General features: G+C 43.4%; 1 protein-coding gene across 7 annotated transcripts in view; it reads left to right on the top strand.

Annotated features, from left to right (window-relative positions):
* Positions 1-22,820, top strand: part of WDR11 (WD repeat domain 11) — a 113,743-nt gene that overhangs the window by 27,911 nt on the left and 63,012 nt on the right. For 4 of the 7 annotated variants that reach the window (XM_069753654.1, XM_069753655.1, XM_069753657.1 and 1 more), the window contains exons 4-9: positions 5,832-6,005; positions 7,708-7,894; positions 8,854-9,019; positions 9,120-9,234; positions 13,619-13,823; positions 21,829-21,932. In XM_069753654.1, coding sequence (XP_069609755.1) covers positions 5,832-6,005; positions 7,708-7,894; positions 8,854-9,019; positions 9,120-9,234; positions 13,619-13,823; positions 21,829-21,932 — 951 coding nt within the window. The remainder of the gene's footprint in view (positions 1-5,831; positions 6,006-7,707; positions 7,895-8,853; positions 9,020-9,119; positions 9,235-13,618; positions 13,824-21,828; positions 21,933-22,820) is intronic. The other 3 variants (XM_069753656.1, XM_069753658.1, XM_069753661.1) reach the window with 1 other exon arrangement.

Here is a 22,820-nt window from a genome sequence, read left to right on the forward strand (position 1 = left end):
CATTCAGATCGGTCGACGCTTGCGCGAGCGTAAATCTGTGCACCATTTGGCGGTACTGCCTGAGGTTAAACCTGAGCCTATGCAGTGCGATAGGACTATGACTAGAGTTGAACGGCAGGAATACAGACGTCTGAATGGTCTGTGTTTCTACTGTGGTGATTCCACTCATGCTATTTCTGATTGTCCTAAGCGCACTAAGCGGTCCGCTAGGTCTGCCGTCATTGGTACTGTACAGTCCAAATTCCTTCTGTCCATTACCTTGATATGCTCTTTGTCGTCGTTTTCTGTCATGGCGTTTGTGGATTCGGGCGCTGCCCTGAATCTGATGGATTTGGATTATGCTAAACGTTGTGGGTTTTTCTTGGAGCCTTTGCGGTGTCCTATTCCATTGAGAGGAATTGATGCTACACCTTTGGCCAAGAATAAACCTCAATACTGGGCCCAGCTGACCATGTGCATGGCTCCTGCACATCAGGAAGTTATTCGCTTTCTGGTGTTGCATAATCTGCATGATGTGGTCGTGTTGGGGTTGCCATGGCTACAAACCCATAATCCAGTATTGGATTGGAATTCCATGTCGGTATCCAGCTGGGGTTGTCAGGGGGTACATGGTGATGTTCCATTTTTGTCGATTTCGTCATCCACCCCTTCTGAGGTCCCAGAGTTCTTGTCTGATTATCAGGATGTATTTGAAGAGCCCAAGTCCGATGCTCTACCTCCGCATAGGGATTGTGATTGTGCTATCAATTTGATTCCTGGTAATAAATTCCCTAAAGGTCGATTATTTAATTTATCCGTGCCCGAACACGCCGCTATGCGCAGTTATGTGAAGGAATCCCTGGAGAAGGGACATATTCGCCCATCGTCATCACCACTGGGAGCAGGGTTCTTCTTTGTAGCCAAGAAGGATGGTTCGCTGAGACCGTGTATTGATTACCGCCTTCTTAATAAGATCACTGTTAAGTTTCAGTATCCCTTGCCATTGTTATCTGACTTGTTTGCTCGGATTAAGGGGGCTAGTTGGTTCACTAAGATAGATCTTCGTGGTGCGTATAATCTGGTGAGAATCAGGCAAGGAGATGAATGGAAAACTGCATTCAATACGCCCGAGGGTCATTTTGAGTATCTAGTGATGCCGTTCGGACTTGCCAATGCTCCATCTGTGTTTCAGTCTTTTATGCATGACATCTTCCGTGAGTATCTGGATAAAGTCCTGATTGTTTACTTGGATGACATTTTGATCTTCTCAGATGATTGGGAGTCTCATGTGAAGCAGGTCAGAATGGTTTTTCAGGTCTTGCGTGCTAACTCTTTGTTTGTGAAGGGATCAAAGTGTCTCTTCGGTGTGCAGAAAGTTTCATTTTTGGGGTTCATCTTTACCCCTTCTACTATCGAGATGGATCCAGTTAAGGTCCAAGCCATCCAGGATTGGATTCAGCCGACATCTCTGAAAAGTCTGCAAAAGTTCCTGGGCTTTGCTAATTTTTATCGTCGCTTCATCTGTAATTTTTCTAGCATTGCCAAACCATTGACCGATTTGACCAAGAAGGGTGCTGATTTGGTTAATTGGTCTTCTGCTGCTGTGGAAGCTTTTCAGGAGTTGAAGCGTCGTTTTTGTTCTGCCCCTGTGTTGTGTCAGCCAGATGTTTCTCTTCCGTTCCAGGTCGAGGTTGATGCTTCTGAGATTGGAGCAGGGGCGGTTTTGTCACAGAGAGGTTCTGATTGCTCAGTGATGAAACCATGTGCTTTCTTTTCCAGGAAGTTTTCGCCCGCTGAGCGTAATTATGATGTGGGCAATCGAGAGTTGCTGGCCATGAAGTGGGCATTCGAGGAGTGGCGTCATTGGCTTGAAGGAGCTAAGCATCGCGTGGTGGTATTGACTGATCATAAGAACTTGACTTATCTCGAGTCTGCCAAGCGCTTGAATCCTAGACAGGCCCGTTGGTCGTTATTTTTTGCCCGCTTCGAATTTGTTATTTCGTACCTTCCGGGCTCTAAAAATGTGAAGGCGGATGCTCTGTCTTGGAGTTTTGTGCCCGACTCTCCGGGTTTATCTGAGCCAGCGGGTATCCTCAAGGAAGGAGTCATTGTGTCTGCCATCTCCCCTGATTTGCTGCGGGGGCTGCAAAAATTTCAGGCGAATAAACCTGATCGTTGTCCAGCAGAGAAACTGTTCGTCCCTGATAGGTGGACTAATAAACTTATCTCTGAACTTCATTGTTCGGTGTTGGCTGGTCATCCTGGAATCTTTGGTACCAGAGAGTTAGTGGCTAGATCCTTCTGGTGGCCATCTCTGTCACGGGATGTACGTACTTTTGTGCAGTCCTGTGGGATTTGTGCTAGGGCTAAGCCCTGCTGTTCTCGTGCCAGTGGGTTGCTTTTGCCCTTGCCGGTCCCAAAGAGGCCTTGGACACATATTTCGATGGATTTCATTTCTGACCTTCCCGTTTCTCAAAAGATGTCAGTCATTTGGGTGGTCTGTGATCGCTTTTCTAAAATGGTCCATCTGGTGCCCTTGGCTAAATTGCCTTCCTCCTCTGATTTGGTACCTTTGTTCTTTCAGCATGTGGTTCGGTTGCATGGCATTCCTGAGAATATTGTTTCTGACAGAGGTTCCCAGTTTGTTTCAAGGTTTTGGCGAGCCTTTTGTGGTAGGATGGGCATTGACCTATCCTTTTCCTCAGCTTTCCATCCTCAGACTAATGGCCAGACCGAACGAACCAATCAGACCTTGGAAACATATCTGAGATGTTTTGTTTCTGCAGACCAGGATGATTGGGTGTCCTTTTTGCCGTTGGCTGAGTTCGCCCTTAATAATCGGGCCAGCTCGGCTACCTTGGTTTCTCCATTTTTTTGCAATTCTGGGTTCCATCCTCGTTTCTCTTCAGGACAGGTTGAGTCTTCGTACTGTCCTGGTGTGGATTCTGTGGTGGATAGGTTGCAGCAGATCTGGACTCAGGTAGTGGACAATTTGATCTTGTCCCAGGAGAAAGCTCAACTTTTCGCTAATCGCAGACGCCGTGTGGGTCCCCGACTTCGTGTTGGGGATCTGGTTTGGTTATCTTCTCGTCATATTCCTATGAAGGTTTCCTCTCCTAAATTTAAACCTCGTTTTATTGGTCCGTATAGGATTTCTGAGGTTCTCAATCCTGTGTCTTTTCGTTTGACCCTCCCAGACTCCTTTTCCATACATAATGTATTCCATAGGTCGTTGTTGCAGAGATACGTGGCACCTATGGTTCCATCTGTTGAGCCTCCTGCCCCGGTTTTGGTGGAGGGGGAATTGGAGTATATTGTGGAGAAGATTTTGGATTCTCGTGTTTCTAGACGGAAACTCCAGTATCTGGTTAAATGGAAGGGTTATGCTCAGGAAGATAATTCCTGGGTTTTTGCCTCTGATGTTCATGCTTCCGATCTTGTTCGTGCCTTTCATGCGGCTCATCCTGGTCGGCCTGGGGGCTCTGGTGAGGGTTCGGTGACCCCTCCTCAAGGGGGGGGTACTGTTGTGAATTCTGTGGCTGAATTCACTCCTGTGGTCACAAGTGGTACTGCAGCTTCTGAGCTTCCTCCCTCAGGTGTTCTGGTGAGCTCGTTAACTGCTTCATTACTTAACTCCGCCTGATGCTGCTATCCTTGCTCCTTGTCAATGTTTCAGTGTTGGATCTGAGCTTCTCCTGATTGTTCCTGTGACCTGCTGCTCTGTATAGCTAAGTGCTTTTTGCTTTTTTGTTGCTTTTTTTCTGTCCAGCTTGTCTTTTGTTTTGCTGGAAGCTCTGAGACGCAAAGGGTGTACCGCCGTGCCGTTAGTTCGGCACGGTGGGTTTTTTTTGCCCCCTTTGCGTGGTTTTGCTTTAGGGTTTTTTGTAGACTGCAAAGTTCGCTTTACTGTCCTCGCTCTGTCCTAGAATATCGGGCCCCACTTTGCTGAATCTATTTCATCCCTACGTTTTGTCTTTTCATCTTACTCACAGTCATTATATGTGGGGGGCTGCCTTTTCCTTTGGGGAATTTCTCTGGGGCAAGTCAGGCCTATTTTTCTATCTTCAGGCTAGCTAGTTTCTTAGGCTGTGCCGAGTTGCCTAGGTAGTTGTTAGGCGCAATCCACAGCCGCTTTTAGTTGTGTTTAGGATAGGATCAGGTGTGCAGTCTACAGAGTTTCCACGTCTCAGAGCTCGTTCTTGTATTTTTGGGTATTTGTCAGATCACTGAGTGCGCTCTGATCGCTAAGCACACTGTGTTTCTGGATTGCCTTCATAACACCTGTCATTAGCAAACATAACAGAATATACTGTACAGTATGGATGACGTCCGTCTATTCCTGGTGTGTTTTATTCCCACACAGTATGAAATTACCCAGCCCCCTGTGTTTTTTTTCATTACTCGGATAATATGGCCATACATATGAGATTTTACTTTTTTTTAGTGTTAAGATTTCTTTTGCAAGGCTCAACTGCACTTCATTTTTACTGTTCAAAAAATGTATTTTCTCGATGTTTTCTTACTATAACGCCAGTTTCACATGTCCGATATTCATCATCCAAGTATGGACTGAGATGTCTGTACCAGCCGCAGGTCTCCTGACCCGAACTCACCAGCCTACTTATATGGCTATTACGCTGTTGTGTTTTGGCCAAGAGACCCAATGACTGGCACAGACATCGCAGTCCATACTCGGACCATGACTGTTGGCCATATGAAACTTACCTACTCTCACCACTGATATCTCCAAATCTAACTTGTATTTGCTATGTTAAGCCCACCATGCGTAGAATAATAAGACAAACATCTAAGGAAAAGAGTTTTTCAGACCTTGGAACGACTAGAACGTGAACTTGGATGAACTTGTCTCGGCAGCTCTAAGTGGTGCCACGCTATTACTCCGCTATTACGAAGTACGTGGTTTAGGCCAAAAGACATGGCATGCAGAAACGTAGTACTTGGATTTGACAACTAGAGTTGGTGAGAATTTATGTCCAGTGCCTGGTAATCTGTGTCTGCTGGACGGCTGCCCTGAGAGTCACGTCCTACCCAATGACATCTGCGGATCTTCTTTTGCAATGTTGATGTTCCTCTATTGCGGATAATGAAAAGAAGAGCCGTGGATGTCGGCAGATGGTAATCGGTTGTTGGGGATCCCATCCAGCAGCCACAGATTACTGACGCAACTGATTGACCGGGTCCTGCAGAGCCATTCCATTGTATTCATGTTCTTCTTAGACTACTAAAGACCTAGAAAATGGGCTGACGTGCTGTAGTAACGCTTTGTGGTCTTAATGCTGCAAAATGGTCATACTGTGCAGCACTTTTCTTCCTAGTAATCATCTCTCTCCCAATTTCATCACACCCAGGCTTGTCAGGGGACCATTTTAATTGTTTTTTTTATAGATACAGCCAGTTTCGTTACAGGCCTGTTTTTCTGTACCAATAGGGAAAGCTCAATGCTCGTTTTCTGTAGACTGGGGCCTGTACACAGAGTGCTCTGGTTGCACCAAATCGCAATAATGCAATTGTTGTTGGTGTGGTAGCTATTATAGCATATAGGTTGTGACCTGAGACTGGTTAGTTCTCTGGATCCTCGGTCTCGGACTCCTTTGACCTCATATGAAGAGGGGGCATTATTTGGGCATGAGCTCTACTATAGGTTGACTATTTTCATTGGTGAGTTATTGTGCAACTATGGGCATGTCCAAGATATTCTCTACCGTAATTATACAAATGTATGAACGACCTGGATAATTTCCCGTACACTATTTTTTGATCTATCCCTTGATGTTTTGTGATTTTCAGTGCTTGGTTTTTTTAATAACATTTTTCCCATGTTTTTCCTGTAGACATGCAGTGGCTGTGGAGCCAGGACGCCTCTCGTGATCTGCTCCTCGCCGTTCACCCTCCTAATCTCATAGTATTGTGGAACGCAGATACTGGCACCAAACTATGGAAGAAAAGCTACGCCGAGAACATCCTGAGCTTTTCCTTCAATCCCTTCCAGCCTTCACAACTTGCCTGTGAGAATCATTTATTATTTATTGCCCATTGTGTCTGCGCTCTGCACACTGTATTTAAGATGCGACAATCCCCCAGTACATACTGGGAATGGCAGATTTAATTTCCCCAGCCAATTACACTGCTACCAATTTCAATTATTATACAATTGTGTTTTGGATGTGAGGAAGAAATCTATGAAACCTTCATAGACCCAGGAAGAACAGAAAGAGTTGGTGACGCTCAGTACTGAGCCATGTTATTACTGCCAGCCAGAAAGTTGTTAAAAGCAAAATGTGCAGACCTTTAAAGTGGCCTTGTAAGCTCTTCTGATGCTTGTAAAGGGGCTGTTTGGAAATTGTAAGTCATCCTCTATTTGTAGGATAAGGAATAACTTAAAGGGGTTGTCCTATGATAAGAAGTTATCTCCTATCGATGTGATGGGTTATAACGTATAGATCAGAGAGCGTCCAAACGCTCTATGGAACTGCTGAGCGCTGCGCTTTTTCCAGTAGTCTCCATTGAGAATGAAAAAAGCAGCAGCCAAATTTGCGCTCCGCCGCTGCATTCTTGCAGGGATAAAACTGCCCCATTTTGCCCATCCGTGTGCGTCTCAGTGGTTGTACCCCCAGCAGTCTAAGGGCAGGAATTTTGAGAGCTTTCTGTGAATGGAGCAAAGGTTAAGCGTGCACATCTCAGCCTTATTCATTTCCTATGGGATTGCCAGAGACAGGCGAGTGCAGCGCTCGGCTATGTCCAGCAGTCCCATATACAATGAATGTACCTGAGCAGCAGTTGGATCCGTGAGGATCAATAAATTACCTCCAATCCTATGGAAAGGTGATACAAACTTGACAGCCCCTATAAGTGAGTGCTTGTATTTCCCCCATAAAATAACAATTCTGCATGATCTTTTCTCTGAAATCAGCATTGTCCATTTCCTATGTTAATCCTCCTGAAAATAGGTTAAAAAAATTGACTGTGTTGAGTGTTACCGTTCCCTCTGTCAAAGGAAAATGTCAAGTCACCCTGACACTCTGAAGCTTTGCACACACCATTTCCACAAAAGATATGATGCTGACTAGTTGTCAACTTATTTATGCATTTCCAGGAAGGATAACAGAGGAATGGCACTATGCAAAATATCACCCAGGGTTGTAAGAAAGAAGAGATGGTCTGTCTTTGTCATACTATGAGGAATGTTAGCAGGTTGACATGACGGCAGGGCCCCAGATCTTCTTCAGCTAACGTATATTCATTATCACCAGCGTAAGGCTATGTTCACGTGTTGCTTTTTTGATGCGCTTTTATTTCCACAAGCAAAACCTGCTCTCTTGGCAGTAAGAAACTTGCTTCAAAAAAGCAGATTTTGCTTTGTGTGTTTTGTCAGGTACATTTCTCTCTTGTGTATGCTGATAAAGTTTAGTGCATAAAAAAAATCTGAATCTACTTCATCAGGTTTTGGCACCAAAAAGTTAGCAAAAACTGATACCTGCATTTTTTTCAGTGTTTTTTGCACCACCCATTGCTTTCAATGGGTGAGAAATGCTGAAAGAAGTGACAAGCTGTATTTTGCAAAAACCAAGGTATTACACAAAATACTGAGGACAAAAAAACCCAAGCTGTGTACATGACATTTCTGAAATCTCACAGACAGTGAAAAAAACCATAGCCTAAGAGTGTAAATTTGTGTGTTCTTGACATTTTCCAGTTTTTCTCTTGCAGTACTCACCAGTGAGGGCATCGTATTTGTCTCTGACTTTTCGCCATCTAAGCCTCCAGCGAGTAGTGGGCGGAAAGTTTACATCTCAAGCCCTCACTCCAGCCCGGCACATGCGAAGCCAGTGTCCACCACCGGGGCTAAGAAAGCGCTGAACAAGGTGAAGATTCTCATCACCAATGAGAAGCCAAGGTGGGTCCAGATGGTAGAAGCCTGGGGGCCTCAGTATCCTGCATATTAGTGGGAAGCGGCATAGTGAATGATGGAATACCACAGCATGGCAACAGTTGATAGATGGAGCATCTTATAATATAAATACATAATATGCCATCGAGAGTCACAAAGAAAACAAAATATACATGTACATCAGAGGTCAACTTTTATTGTGTCCTGGTTTCTGATGAACAAGTCTGTTAGGAGAAAGTTACCGAACTGACTCCATTGTGCCAACCGAAGAGTTTGATGGATGGATAATGTTATGGGCTTGTTTCTCATGGGTCAGTGATGAAAATGAAAATCTCAATGTTTCAGCATACCAGGACATTTTAGTCAATTGTATTCTTCCAACTTTGTGGGATCAGTTTGGGGAAGACCCTTTTCTGTTCCAGCATGACTGCCTCCAGTGCACAAAGGATGGTCCACAAAGTCATGGCTGCACGGACCTCAGGACCTTTGGGATGAACTAGAACAGAGATTGGGAGCTTGGCCATCCCTTCCAACATCAGTGTCTGACCTCACAAATGCTCTTCTGGAAGAAAGGGAAAAAGTTCCAACATTTCCAAAATCTTGTAGCAATACTTCCCAGACGAGTGGAGACTTTTGTAGCTGCAAATCCGCTGAGGCGGATTAACTCCATATTAATGTCTGTGGATTTAGAATGGGAGGTCATAAAGGCAACGGGAGGTGTAACGTGGTGGTGTCCACGCAGTGTGTATACCTTATGCAGTAAATTAGCACAGTATTTTCTTCTTTTTTTTTTTAATAGGGTGTAAATTCATAAAATGTGTATACCTGCATGAGCTGAAATGTAAATTAATTTGTGGGATAACCTGTTTAAACTAAGTGATGAAAGAAAGTTATTTGTAACCGTCTTGCCCCAGACATCACTGTGATGGCGGCATGTGGATGACAAGTTCTCCTTTCCGCTTTAGTGCCGAGGCTGTAACGCTGAACGAGTGTTTGCAATTGTCCTATTTGCCTTCGAAACGCAACCACATGCTTCTGCTGTATCCCAGGGAAATCCTCATCTTGGACCTGGAGGTTAACCAGACGGTGGGAGTTGTAGCGATTGAGAGGACAGGAGTGCCTTTTTTGCAGGTTTGTTTTTTCTTATCTATCTTACTATGTTTTCTTATGGCCGCCTTTTTGCTGTTATCTTCTATGTGACTGATATTTTACGTCGTCCTTCCTTGTCCAGGTGACCCCGTGCTTTCAGAGAGATCTCCTCTTCTGCCTGCATGAGAATGGGTGCATTACATTACGTGTGGGCAGGCAAGGCTGTGGGAACTCGGGGGTGCCAAATGAAGAAGGAGGTAAGAGAAATGGTCCGTGACAATACTAGTCATTTATATTTACTCGTTCTCTGATTTTTATTGTTTATGTTTTTAGTTATTTTACATTACTTTATAGCTTCATTTAATTGGGAATCTGAAAAAGTTTTCCTGCTGGCTCAGTTCGTTGTAAAAAAAACAAAACAAAAAAAACCCTGCACTTTTTCTCACATTTCCCTGGTCAAGCCCGATTTCTCTGGCACTGATACGGGAATTGTCTATCGACTGCAGTCGTAGTCTACAATGAATCAGGCGTGGGTCATTGAGAGGAATCGGGAAGGAAATAATGTCCGAGTGGCCAAGTGACCTAAAAAGCAGCCCCATGGGAGATGATCTAGCAGATTATGGTAGCTGCCAGCTGGTCCCTGGTTCAAGAATTAAGGCAAAAACTGCTGAGTGTTCATAGACGCACAGAGACCAGGTCTGGTAAAGTGGGTTGGGGCATTATAATTATTTGAAGCAGCAAAATGAGGTCTTGTCTAGTTCTCTGTATTGGCCTCTGTTTGGATATGTAAAGGAGATGAAGTTGACAGACACCCCCTGAAGATGTTGCTATTCCCGATATGTAATATACTAATGCATTCTATATATGTTGTCATTGATGTCATAATATTGGAGCAACTGTGTAGACCCAGGACGCCGAAGACTTTACTGCTAGCCACGTCCTGTAGCTGGGAGTTTTTAGGAACAAAAGGAAAGTTGCTAGTAAGTTCTGGTAAGTAGTAATGCAGAGAGAGATCAACGAGAAGAGTGAAGACATTTCAAAAACCTGACCTGCACATCCAAACATAGACTGAGTGTGAACAGGTGCTGAACCCAGAGTCGCCAACTCGTATATAGTTAAATAAATAGGGCAGCACACTGCAGCGCCAAAACATGCAAACTTGAAAAAACGAAATTTGAACTGCATTACTGCACTAGAAATATGAAAAATGAGAGCTTTTAGCGCACAAAAATGGCCAATTTTATGTGTACCTCGTAGCCACGTTAAGGCATCTCTCTTATACGAGGTCCTACGTTTGACCTACCTCACTGAGAATAAACGTCTCCATCTGAATGGGTACATGTAAAAAACCTCTTCTTGGACTCAAATTCTCTCTCTATGTGGAGGGGTATTGGACCTACTATAATTAAAACACCTGAAGCTAGGAGGCGGGGAGTGCACGATCAGAAGGCTAGAGAATACATTTCAAAAACCTGACCTGCACATCCAAACATAGACTGAGTGTGAACAGGTGCTGAACCCAGAGTCGCCAACTCGTATATAGTTAAATAAATAGGGCAGCACACTGCAGCGCCAAAACATGCAAACTTGAAAAAACGAAATTTGAACTGCATTACTGCACTAGAAATATGAAAAATGAGAGCTTTTAGCGCACAAAAATGGCCAATTTTATGTGTACCTCGTAGCCACGTTAAGGCATCTCTCTTATACGAGGTCCTACGTTTGACCTACCTCACTGAGAATAAACGTCTCCATCTGAATGGGTACATGTAAAAAACCTCTTCTTGGACTCAAATTCTCTCTCTATGTGGAGGGGTATTGGACCTACTATAATTAAAACACCTGAAGCTAGGAGGCGGGGAGTGCACGATCAGAAGGCTAGAGAATACATTTCAAAAACCTGACCTGCACATCCAAACATAGACTGAGTGTGAACAGGTGCTGAACCCAGAGTCGCCAACTCGTATATAGTTAAATAAATAGGGCAGCACACTGCAGCGCCAAAACATGCAAACTTGAAAAAACGAAATTTGAACTGCATTACTGCACTAGAAATATGAAAAATGAGAGTGAAGACAGTCATGGGAAAAGTAACAGACTGTGTGTAGGAAGGAGCCCAAGTAGCAAGTCTGATATAGGATGGTATCGTAGCAGTTTGGATCTGAATACAGCAGGCAATTCTGGTTCTCGGAAGAGTGAAAATGGAGTACGGAGCCAGAGGTCTGAAGGTGTAGCTTTGGGCTATTAGGGACCCTAACACCGCTCAGAAAAGAGACCGAGGCTGCTTATAGGCTGCAACGTGGAAACATTGGTGAAAAGATACTGGTCTTCACATTGTTGAACTTGTGCACCGGTACTGCACCAATATGAACAGTGGTTGGAGGGAAAACAGAATAAAATGGGGTCATATCGTGTGTACATTTCACCAGTTCACCAGTAAACTACATTTTAGTCACAATTCTGTAGCGGAATTTCTCGGGGCAATGGGTTCCTTCCCTGTCTCTAAAAATAAGAGGACCCTAGACTATCCCTATTTCCTAGATTACCCATGATGGTGGAGATGCTGGGGTCTTGTACCTTGCTATGCTCCTATATGCACACTGATTTGTTTCCTCCTCCACCCAGGGAGGTATTGGAAAGGAGTGTGTAGGATAACCCAAAACCTGACAGACGTGGGAAACGGGTATAAAAGAAATCAAGGGAACAGTAGGGGTGGAAAAACCAAATGGGAAAAAGGATTAGGATAAAGACGTAATACAAAATCCATGCAGATATCTCCAGAAAACACCAACCAACTGCTACTAATTCAGAGCTCTTCTTCACCACCAAAGCAGGAAGTTGAAAACTATCACCAGCAATCCCCCGTGCAAGGTGTAAGTGTATGTATATACCCGAGGAGTGGCCAACACAGAACAGCTGAGACAATTCAGGACAGAGAGCTCCAGGAGATAGACAGAAATGATTATCCCTTGCAATAAAAGAGCACTGCTTAAAGGAAGGTGAAGCAGATCTAATACGTGCAGGGGTTTGTGTAAGCAGATGCAACAGTCTTCTGACCCCTTTCTGTCGCGGTATACCTGTGGCAACTTTATTTTCGTGTACTGGAGTGTCTTCCTCCAGACTAAACTGCTGGGTTCCCGCTTCTGCCATCTATAAACAATATGCTCAAGAGGAAAGTTCCATGAAAGAGACGTGGACACATATACACACCCATGGCCCCTTTTTATACTAGTGTCTGGGGTCACAGCAGAACACCTCGGCCCATATGACCCTTACATAGACGCTAGAAAAAGCTCCGGGTTATACTTCCCACAGATGCCATACGTGACCCCTGTCTTCCATGAAATAAATATATATGTGTATACTTGTTTTTACTGGATTATAGTCTATTATAATCCTATGTAGTCTATTATGCTTCTTCATGGCTTTTGCTTTTTATACCTTCCAGACTGAGGTCAGGAGGAGACTTTTTTCTATTATTAAGACCCTTTGTTTATTTTTATTATGAGCTTTGCTTGGCTTACATAGTAGGTGAAGTTCACAACAAGATGTGAAAATGTCCTAAAGAAGCAAAACAGATAGTATAAAGTCTTGTCAGAATGCTTTCGAGATTCTGAAAAGTTTTGTGTATTATCGTATTCTCACACTTCTGTCTGACACGAAGATTAATCGCCTACCTTAATACCAGTGCCGGTAATCTTTTATCACCATGGTAACTAAATAAAAACTGAGAAATGGAATAAAAATAAAGGGCAGTGGCATCAATTTGGTGCCGTGTAACAGCTGCCGGGGTGTCAGACATCAGCATGGGACAAAATGAGCGCAAACCATTCTATGAAGAATTAATGAAGATTCGGGGACACCTGCGGATGAGTCTGACGTGCCGAGCCAGAAACCCAAAGTCTGAATTGGCAGCCTTGCCTCCAGAGCGATATTTGCAATTTCTAATTCCTGTTCCTGAGCTTTACGAATTGTTTTTCATCTTTCCTTCCGGCCACAAATTGAAAAAAAAAAAAAAAAAGTCTCAAAACTCAATAGCGACCAAGTTCTTTAAAATTAAGTATGTTTCCTCTTTTCTTGTTGTAAAGCACGGCTCTAGGTTTGCCATATCTTTCTGGAAAATCATCGTATATCGTCTTTAGACACAAACTTAATAAACTATGCAAACTGCCTGTGCTTGTGAGCAGGGCTGTGGAGTCGGTGTGTATTTTGGTGGAGTCAGAGTTGGAGTCAGTATAAAATGGACCGACTTCAACTCCTAATATATAATACATTGGGTACAGTAGTACAATGCAGGATGTGCTGTAAATGTTTTCATAATAATTTAGGAAAGTTATGAAATGTCCTATAAATATCTGTTCTCATCTATGTACTCAGCTTTTAGTTGAGATGAATCTGTGCTGCACTTTATGTACATGCTCAGTAGTGACCAGTGCTGTGGAGTCAGAGTCTGGAGTCAGCGAAATTGAAGAGTCGGAGTTAGTGGTTTGGCTTACTGACTCCACACCCCTGACTGTGAGCCACATAAATGAATCCCTTGGAGAATATTTAATTGATTTACTCATCATGAATTATGTCATCTCTCCTGTGGGACGTTTTACTTCCACTGAACTAATCATTTCCTTTTTTCTTTTTCCTTAGCAGAGTCTGATCCAGTGCCGGAGATGACTTATGACCTGCGCTGTCAGTGCGATGCCTTCCGGGTTACAAAGACCGTGCGTCCTTACAGCATAACCTGCAACCCTATAAATGAGAATGCTGTAGCTCTAATTATCAGCGATGGAAGGGTCATGATTTGGGAGCTGAAGTCGTCTAGTGTCCCTGGGAGGAAAATTCGCAGTGCCAGGTTGTATACAACTTACATTCTATCATATCATGTTTTTTTTTTTTTTGTTTAGTTTCAGCACTTGGCACAAGATCATCAGTATTGACTGCACAATATGCATTCATTAACGATAGTGGCTATCTGTTAGGAACGGCAGCATTTGTATCTGGTATCTGTATAATTTACTGGTGTTGCCGAGCTGCAATTTTAGAAATAACCTATGGAGAAGAGTAACACTGTTCTGTTTTCGAGTACAGATGGATTTTTAATTTTCTATTTTACTGCTTGTGGAGACGGGGTGGTCAGCGGGCACCCTGGTCCACTAGCCAAAACTGCATGGACCAGGGATCATCCCACCAAACGCCCCCTCTCCTTTTATTGTGGGCATAATACTACTCATACAACACAGATGAGGGTAAAACAGTGTGGCAATACTTTATTGAACCAAAAAACAGGCAGATTAGAACAGTCCCAGAAAAATACCCAAGATGGTGAACATTAGAGTCTCCAGCAGTTACACAGAGGAGATAACCACAAGCCTAGGAAGATAACAGTCCATTGAGATACAAGGCCAGTTGACTGGAGGGTCACAACCTGGTTTCAGCTTTCAGGGCTGACTACCCCACCTGTGGCACACACAGATAGAAGGTAACGACACACTTAGGAAAATGATAGTCCACTCAGGTACAGGGCCAATTGACCAGAGGGTCACAACCTGGCTTATCTGAACATCTCCATGGAGCCAGGTGACAAAGTCCCATTCCTGGCTTTTACAAACGTATCCATGATTCAGTGATGGTCAATGGAGCAGATCTGTATTCTTCCAGTCAACAAATTCTTGGAAGTCAACAAACTAGCTGGCCAGGACAATGTGTAATCAACATATCAGCAAACATCACTAGTCATCAAGGATAACAGCACAATATGTTACGTCAAATGTCAACTACAAGTTGACATTGCAGGCTTATTCAAACAAAAGTCTGTGTTTTTTGACCAACTAGAAAGAAACACATAAATCCAAAAGTTAACATATAGATAAGTCTATTCTTCCTGGCTTGCGGAAAACAGGTGGCCAGATTCTTAGGCAAGGATCACAATTCTTGCAAGATCTCTGCTCTACAGCTTGCAAGAGCTTCTCTGAAACTAGTCTAGTTTCTGGATCAAGTCAGCTTCAGTGAACCTGCCGTTCCTTCAATGCTGCAGAGGCAAAGTTGCCACTGTTTACAGCATCGGGAAGCTAACAGTTTGGATCAGTAGCTCCACCAGCCGCCTGTCTGAACCATCAATCATGAGGAGAACATTGCTCCTGGCGAGCTAGAAGGCAAGCGGCAGGTGATTCCCAATGAATGTAGATGAAAAAAACCCTTTAATGTTCTGGATGCCACTGGGCCTAGTCTACAAAGTATATTGCATTTCAAAAAAATGTTTTGTTTTTTTTTTTGTTTTTTTTTTTTTAAATTGTGCTGACCATTGTATTAGGGAACTGTTTTATTTGTCCGCTACGAGCAAGAAGGAGACTTGTACCATATTTTTGGCCTAAGTGATATACTAAAATGTATATAGGCTTCTGGTTGAGCACTTTCTCTTTCAGGCATATTGTTTGGGAGGTGCATCTGGACACCTTTTTACTTTATTTAGACTCTTTGAATGCATATACCACACATATCTCCCGAAAAATTCTGTGTGTGTATGATTGAAAAAAAATTGCTAAGTTTGCATATATTTTCATTTTAGTTTTGGTCACAGGTGACTTATTTACATGTACTTTTAATATATTGGTCAAAACAATTTCATATAGATGGGATATAGTTGTTTCACAGCACAATTTATCCATTCTTTCTGCACTGGGCACCATCTGAGAATACCAGGTCCTCCCCAGCCCGCACTTGGCAATGCCAGGACCTAGTCAGCCAGCACATACCAGCCACATAACAATGCGGGACCACTGCAGCCAGCACATGGCGATACTAGGACCTCCGCAGCCAGCACATGCCAGCCACATGGCATTGTAAGGACCTCAGCAGCCAGCACACGCCAGCCACATGGCATTGCAAGGACCTCATCAGCCAGCACACGCCAGCCACATGTCATAGCCAGGACCTCCTTTGCTAGCACATGCCAGCCACATGGCAATGTCAGGGCCTCACCAGCCAGCACATGGCGATACTACGACCTCTGCAGCTACCACATGCCAGCCACATGTCATTGCCAGGACCTCCGTTTCCTGCACACGCCAGCCACATGGCAATGTCAGGGCCTCACCAGCCAGCACATGGCGATACTGCGACCTCTGCAGCTAGCACATGCCAGCCACATGGCATTGCCAGGACCTCCGCATCCTGCACACGCCAGTCACATGGCAATGTCAGGACCTCACCAGCCAGCACATGGCGATACTAGGACCTCCGCAGCCAGCACATGCCAGCCACATTGCATTGCCAGCATCTCCGAAGCCAGCACATTGCAGTCACATGGCAATGTCAGGACCTCACCAGCCAACACTTGGTGATACTAGGACTTCACCAGCCAGCTCATGCCAGCCACATATCGATGTCAGGATGTCACCAGCCTACACTTGGCGATACTAGGGCTTCACCAGCCAGCTCATACCAGCCACATGGCGCTGCCAGAACCTCACCAGCCAGCCACATGGCGATGCCAGTCCCTCACCAGTCGGTGCATGGCAAAAAGCTGTGTCAGGTTGCGATGAATAATGCATTTCAGTATAATGGTTCCTTTGTGGGCATTTTAATGTGGGATGTTAGCGACTCTTTTAAAAGGAGCTTTTTTCATTTGTGAAATAACATCCATATTCCTATGGCTTAAGCTTGTGTGGAGTTTCATCAGCATATCATTTGTTTAATATGGTACCCAAGGTGTGTGTGTGTGTGTGTGTGTGTGTGGGATCATCAAGGCATGAAACTCCTACCTGCACGCCATCCTTTCATCTGCATCATCCAGAGAAGTGCCGCAGGTTACAGTCTGAAGAAAGCCGCCATTACAGAAGTGTTTCGTGGAGACTCCTCCAGCTAAATGTCACCATTACTGCCTTAGCTGCTAAATAAACATATGTATCTTATACCCCGAATTCGCTCCCAAAGTATTTAACATTCTCTGCTGATGTATGTATTGAGTTCATCCTTGCAGTGTTTTTTCTTGATTATTAAACTTCAGCTTGTAGGCGTAATCAAGTCATTATCTGCCGTTTCACGGAAAGCTGCCATTTCGATAAGATGCCGAAGGATTCCCTGCAGCGGTCTATGTTATTAACCTCCTATATCTCCCTTACAATTACCATATGCTCTGCGTTTGATGTTATCATTGGTGATAGTGCAACTGAAAAAGAATGTTTTTGCGGAGAAATGTGATGCAATTTGTAATTGGAGCCGTTCCCATCCATGGCGGCTGCTTCATGCGATTAAATGTCTGGCCCTAGAAATGGGAAGAGAACCAATTATGGAGACTCGTATTCCTGTTTTTTTTACTCTGGATGTTCTAGCTCCAGCAAATATCACAGAACAGTCTCAGACCCCATTGGGTCTTACAGTCTACTTTCCTTATTTTCGATAGAAACTTGGTTCAAGTTCTTCAGGAGCCGTTTAAACTGTTTTATTGGAGCATGGGAGGAAACCTGTTGGAAAACCAGACCAACACGGGGAGACCATGCAAACTCACTACTGTACTGTTACTTCCAATGGTGTCCTGATCTTCAGACCTTGACATCTCCACGTTTGGTTTGTGCTTGGTACAGGAACGTTTTTCGGTGTTGATACTTCATTGTGCAAATTTTTTTTCGGTCTGCAAGAGAGCTGTCTAATAAGCACCACCTAGGAGAAATAGCTACTCTATAAATCAGCCCAACCTTTTATGAGCCTTTCAACATGACCAAGGATAAATGCCAAGCCAGAAACTCCTCTACAGACCCCCAGATAGCTTTTTAGAGTTGAATTTCGTTGGCTCTGTAATGGAGGTAAGTCTCATACTTTTCTCCCCTGGAGCATTGCCTGTAAGACTCCATTCTCAGCTGGTCTCTTTGAGGAGAACTGGTTCTTTCCCCTCAGATCTTAATCAAGTGAAGAGCTGGCTGACTGGATGCCTCAATACCAAAGCCAGATTTTTTTTTCTATCACATCCACTGCAAAGACAGAGAAGGGGGCTGGCTTGGCTACTGAGGTGAGCAGTCCGCTATCCACCTTCATACATACAACTCATTTTGTGCTGACATAGAAAAAGCTCTATTGAGTATGAACTCAAGCTGCCAGGACCTGGTATTGAGGCTGACACCTGAAGATCATCACATTGGAAAATAAAAGTCTAAGTTTTATATATGAGGGTGAGTTAAAAAAAAAAATAATAATAAAATCTGCATTCAGGTTATATGAAAACTTCTGTTGGCTGCACCATCTTATCGCTTTGTGTACGAGGTCACCGTCTCGCCAGTCACTGCTGTGCAGGTTTGCTTCGATTCATTTGTGACTGTGGTGTGAGAAGCACAAGTGTCGGTCATGAAGGATCAGATGCTCGACCACATCCAAGACCAATGACAACATTGAGCCTCCTCTCTATAATCCTTTACTTGCCCCATCTGACTTTCTCCTGTTTTGTCAGATTCTTAGATTAGGAATTGGACAGTCCTATCAAAAGGTGAATTAAATGTGAAAAAAACAACTTTGTTGCTCATCCTGTAGGCTACTAGGTGAAACAGTTTTACTAGAATCTGGCAGAGACAGCAGGAGTCCATTCGCTCCTGGTCTCCAACTGGACGTCTATTAATCTTCGCATGATCAAAGCAAATAGAAAGTCTCTTAAAGGAAAGTGTGGAGCCACCAATTTTTTCAAGGTGAAGCTACTTTAGGAAAAAGCCAGCTATCTTTTCACTGGCGGTTTTGCCATTTGCTTTTTGCATCTGGTCCCTGCACCTTCAACTACAAAGAGTGGACGTCCTCCAAACAAAGAATGAGCTAGTTACTTCTTTTAACCGCGTCATGGTTTCCGAGCACAGAAGAGGATACAAGAAATGACAAAGCTAAACATGTGCGCAGCAGGGTCAATTTTACATCGCTCCACACTATGCTCATTCCTTATGGCGCCTGTTAAGGCAGATTCCGTGAGGATTTCCCTGAAAAAAGACGTTGTGTACACATAGAAGGAACATGGCCTTATCACAACTTCGATCAAAGGAATGGCCAGACGTAGTGAACTCTCGCCCCAATCCCTTTACACGTCTTCATTAATTGGTTATTGATCAGACTTCTCCCTTTTCAGGTGGAACCATAGTAGTGTGATTACCTTCTTAGCACACAGGCTGTCTCTCCTAATAGACTGGCTTGTGGAAGTGCTCTGTATCCATATGAAATTAGTGTTTGGCTCAGCAGGGATTTCACAGATCACATTGGCCTATAATAGATCTGTCAGATTTTAATCTTTTTAGAAGAAGGCAATAGTTCAACAGACAGTGTCAATCAATCAAGGACTTCAGAAATCAGACATAACTAAACCATGATGCCAGTGAGAAAATAATCTTACTATAATCCCTGGTGACCAGTTTTACCTGCTCTGATATCAAGAGTCAGTCAACGGGAACCTCTTGTGGAAGCTTTCTGGCTGTTCCTGTATTCTTCCGCCTGCCCAATTTTAAGGTGGGCATGGATATGAATGCTGAATAAGTCTAAAGACATCACACTCAAAGGATGAGTTCAGTAGGGTAAATCTGCCTGAAAGGAAGGCTTGTATGACAAGAGCTCTCTTCCCCACATCAGATGTGATGTTTCTCAGCATTTCATAATTCCTTCACCAGGGAATTCTTGTCTCTTTTCTGCTGTCAGGAGAACACTTAATGATTGTTGAATTTCTGTCAGTAGTGTCTACAAAGAAGGTTGTCAGAAAACCCTGCGTTTGTGTTGATAGTATGTCTGAACCCGTGTATGACAGCAATTGCGCTGGTTAACAATTGCTAGAAAGGAGCTGTCATATTACACAGCCATGGAACTAGGCTTCATCTTATCACTGCGATCGGCAGCTGGAGGCTCCGTGTACATTGGGTCTTAATTATTATTATTTATTATTATAGCACCATTTATTCCATGGCGCTTTACATGTGAGGAGGGGTATACATAATAAAAACAGGTACAATAATCTTGAACAATACAAGTCACAACTGGAACAGGAGGAGAGAGGACCCTGCCCACGAAGGCTCACAATCTACAAGGGATGGGTGATACAGTAGGTAGGGTAGAGCTGGTCATGCAGCAGTTTGGTCGATCGGTGGTTACTGCAGGCTGTAGGCTTGTCGGAGGAGGTAGGTCTTCAGGTTCTTCTTGAAGGTTTCGATGGTAGGTGAGAGTCTGATATGTTGGGGTAGAGCGTTCCAGTGTAGGGGGGATGCGCGAGAGTAATCTTGTATGCGATTGTGGGAAGAAGAGATGAGAGGGGAGTAGAGAAGGAGATCTTGGGAGGATCGGAGGTTGCGTGCAGGAAAGTACCGGGAGTCGAGGTCACAGATGTATGGAGGAGGCAGGTTGTGGATGGCTTTGTACGTCATGGTTAGGGTTTTGTACTGGAGTCTCTGGGCAATGGGGAGCCGGTGAAGGGACTGACAGAGGGGAGAGGCCGAGGAATAACAGGGAGACAGGTGGATTAGTCGGGCAGCAGAGTTTAGAATAGATTGGAGGGGTGCGAGAGTGTAAGAGGGGAGGCCACAGAGCAGGAGGTTACAGTAGTCGAGGCGGGAGATGAAGACCTTTTTTCACTGTGACATTTAAAAAAAAATCCAAAATCAAGAAAGAGTAACCTTACAGCACAGAATAAATTTTTCTTGAAGGCGTATTTTTATTGAACCGATCAATGTATGACAGAAAATTTCCAATTGCCTTTATCAAGGATATCTGTTGTCGCATCTATCTGTGTATCCGATAACAGATCATCAGTAAGTCCCAGTGTACACGGAGCCTCCAGCTGCAGATATTGTTGATAAAGGACGAAACGCTGAAAATTGGAAATTTTCTGTTTTATATTGTTCGGTTCACTAAAAACAAGCTTTCAAGAAATTACTTTTTCTGGACATTTACGGTACTATATGTTAGTGGTAAATTTAGGTCAGTTTTTTTGTGTGTGTTTTATTGTGGAAATATCGGAAATATTTTATGGTGAAAATGTTGAAGTTTTCAAGCTGTGAATTTTTATGCCCTTAAACCAAAATTGTTATTAGCCTTAATCACATGTCTACTTTACATCAGCATCATGTTTTATCCATATTTTTATTTAGATAATGTGGTTACCATGTGGTAAAAGTGATAAGGCAGCTCTATTCTTCTGGTTAATGCGATTACAGCCATACCACATTCATATAATTTTTTTTTATGTTTTACCCAATAAAAACTATTTTTTTGAAAATAACAATTGGTTTGCATCGCTATCTTCTGAGAGCTATAACTTTTTTTTTACTTACTGTTTTTTTGCGGCACAAGATGACTTTTTCAGCGATACAATTTTTATTTGCATTTGCCTTTTTGATCCTGCTTTGTTACACTTTTTGTTCTGCGGTATGAAGAAAAAAGGATAGGTTCTTACTTTTTTTAAAAAATTTGTTTACTGTGTTCACTGAAGGTGTTAAATAGTGTTATAATTTTATAGTTTGGGTCGATAGAATTGTGCACTTTTTGTTTACTTTTGTTCATACATAAATATATGTATTGGTATAATATTTTTTATTTTTTTTTATTTTACAATTTGTGCCTACATAATGCTGCTCTCAGATGATGTAGCAAAGCAAAATGCTGCTGACAGGTTTCCTTTACATGTTTGTAAGTAGAACTGGGGGACAAAGCACGTGTTTGACTGTAGCATCAGATCATACAGGGATTTTGTTGTTTCTTACCGTAGAGATACATAGGTCTGCGTAGGAGCTGCAGACATAAAACGGTAGGATATTTTTTATGAAAAATTGTTGCAGTTGTTTAATTATTAACGTGTTCCATTATAATTCTATATAAAGTAATCTTTAATATTGCTTGCCTTATCTCTTCAGTGGCTCCAGTGCATGCACTTTATATGCCCCTCTGTCGTTCTGTGGGAAACCAGTGGGGCTTCAGCAGAAGAAATGTCCAGATCTCTCCCTTGACAGTATGATAGGTAAGATATTCGGAGTTTCTTCTACGTTTTCTGTAAGTCATCTGTTACTGCTTGTGTTATTAGCTTCTGCAGCCTGGAGGGGACAGCGGAGAGAAATAATAAATCCCATGATGTCCGTCCTAGACCTGGATATCTTCACAGACAATATGCCTATTTAATCTAACGTTGGGCCGTGTTATTAGAACGGCAGTTTTGTTTCACAACGGACACAACCGACCCTCCAAATGCCATATTCAGAATTGAGCATAGTCAACTTGAAAAATTGCTGCAGAATCTAGTTATTCATGCATATGAATCTGTGAAATTTTGTAGATAAGCTTTTGCTTGCTTTATAATTGTTAAAAGAAATGCTCCCCACCCCCTTCATGGCATTTCCTACTCGTGAGACCCCCAGTAGTGTTCTATTAACTTTTAAGAGACTTCTCATGCATCGCTGCAGAAAAAAACAATTGTTCATTTCCCGTCAAAAACGATAGCTGTCTGTGTAATGCACGGACGCGTTGTGACCTTTGGGGTAAGGCCTCTTTCAAACTTCCGTCGGTACGGGTCCATCGCAATGCGTCGTACCGACGGACGTTGTGAATTTGTTGCACGACGTGGGCAGCGGATGCAGTTTTTCGACGCATCCGCTGCCCATTCTGCAGGGAGGAGGGGGCGGAGTTTCGGCCGCGCATGCGCGGTCGAAAATGGCAGACGCGACGTACAAAAAAAGTTACATTGAACGTTTTTTTGTGACGAAGGTCCGCCAAAACACGACGGATCCGTCGCACAACGGATGCGACGTGTGGCGATCCGTCGCTAATACAAGTCTATGGGAAAAAAACGAATTTTGCAGGCACATTTGCAGGATCCGTTTTTTTCCCAAAACGACGTACTGCGACAGATCTG

Source organism: Ranitomeya imitator, chromosome 2 (assembly GCF_032444005.1).
Source record: "Ranitomeya imitator isolate aRanImi1 chromosome 2, aRanImi1.pri, whole genome shotgun sequence".
Classification (NCBI taxonomy): Eukaryota; Metazoa; Chordata; class Amphibia; order Anura; family Dendrobatidae; genus Ranitomeya; species Ranitomeya imitator.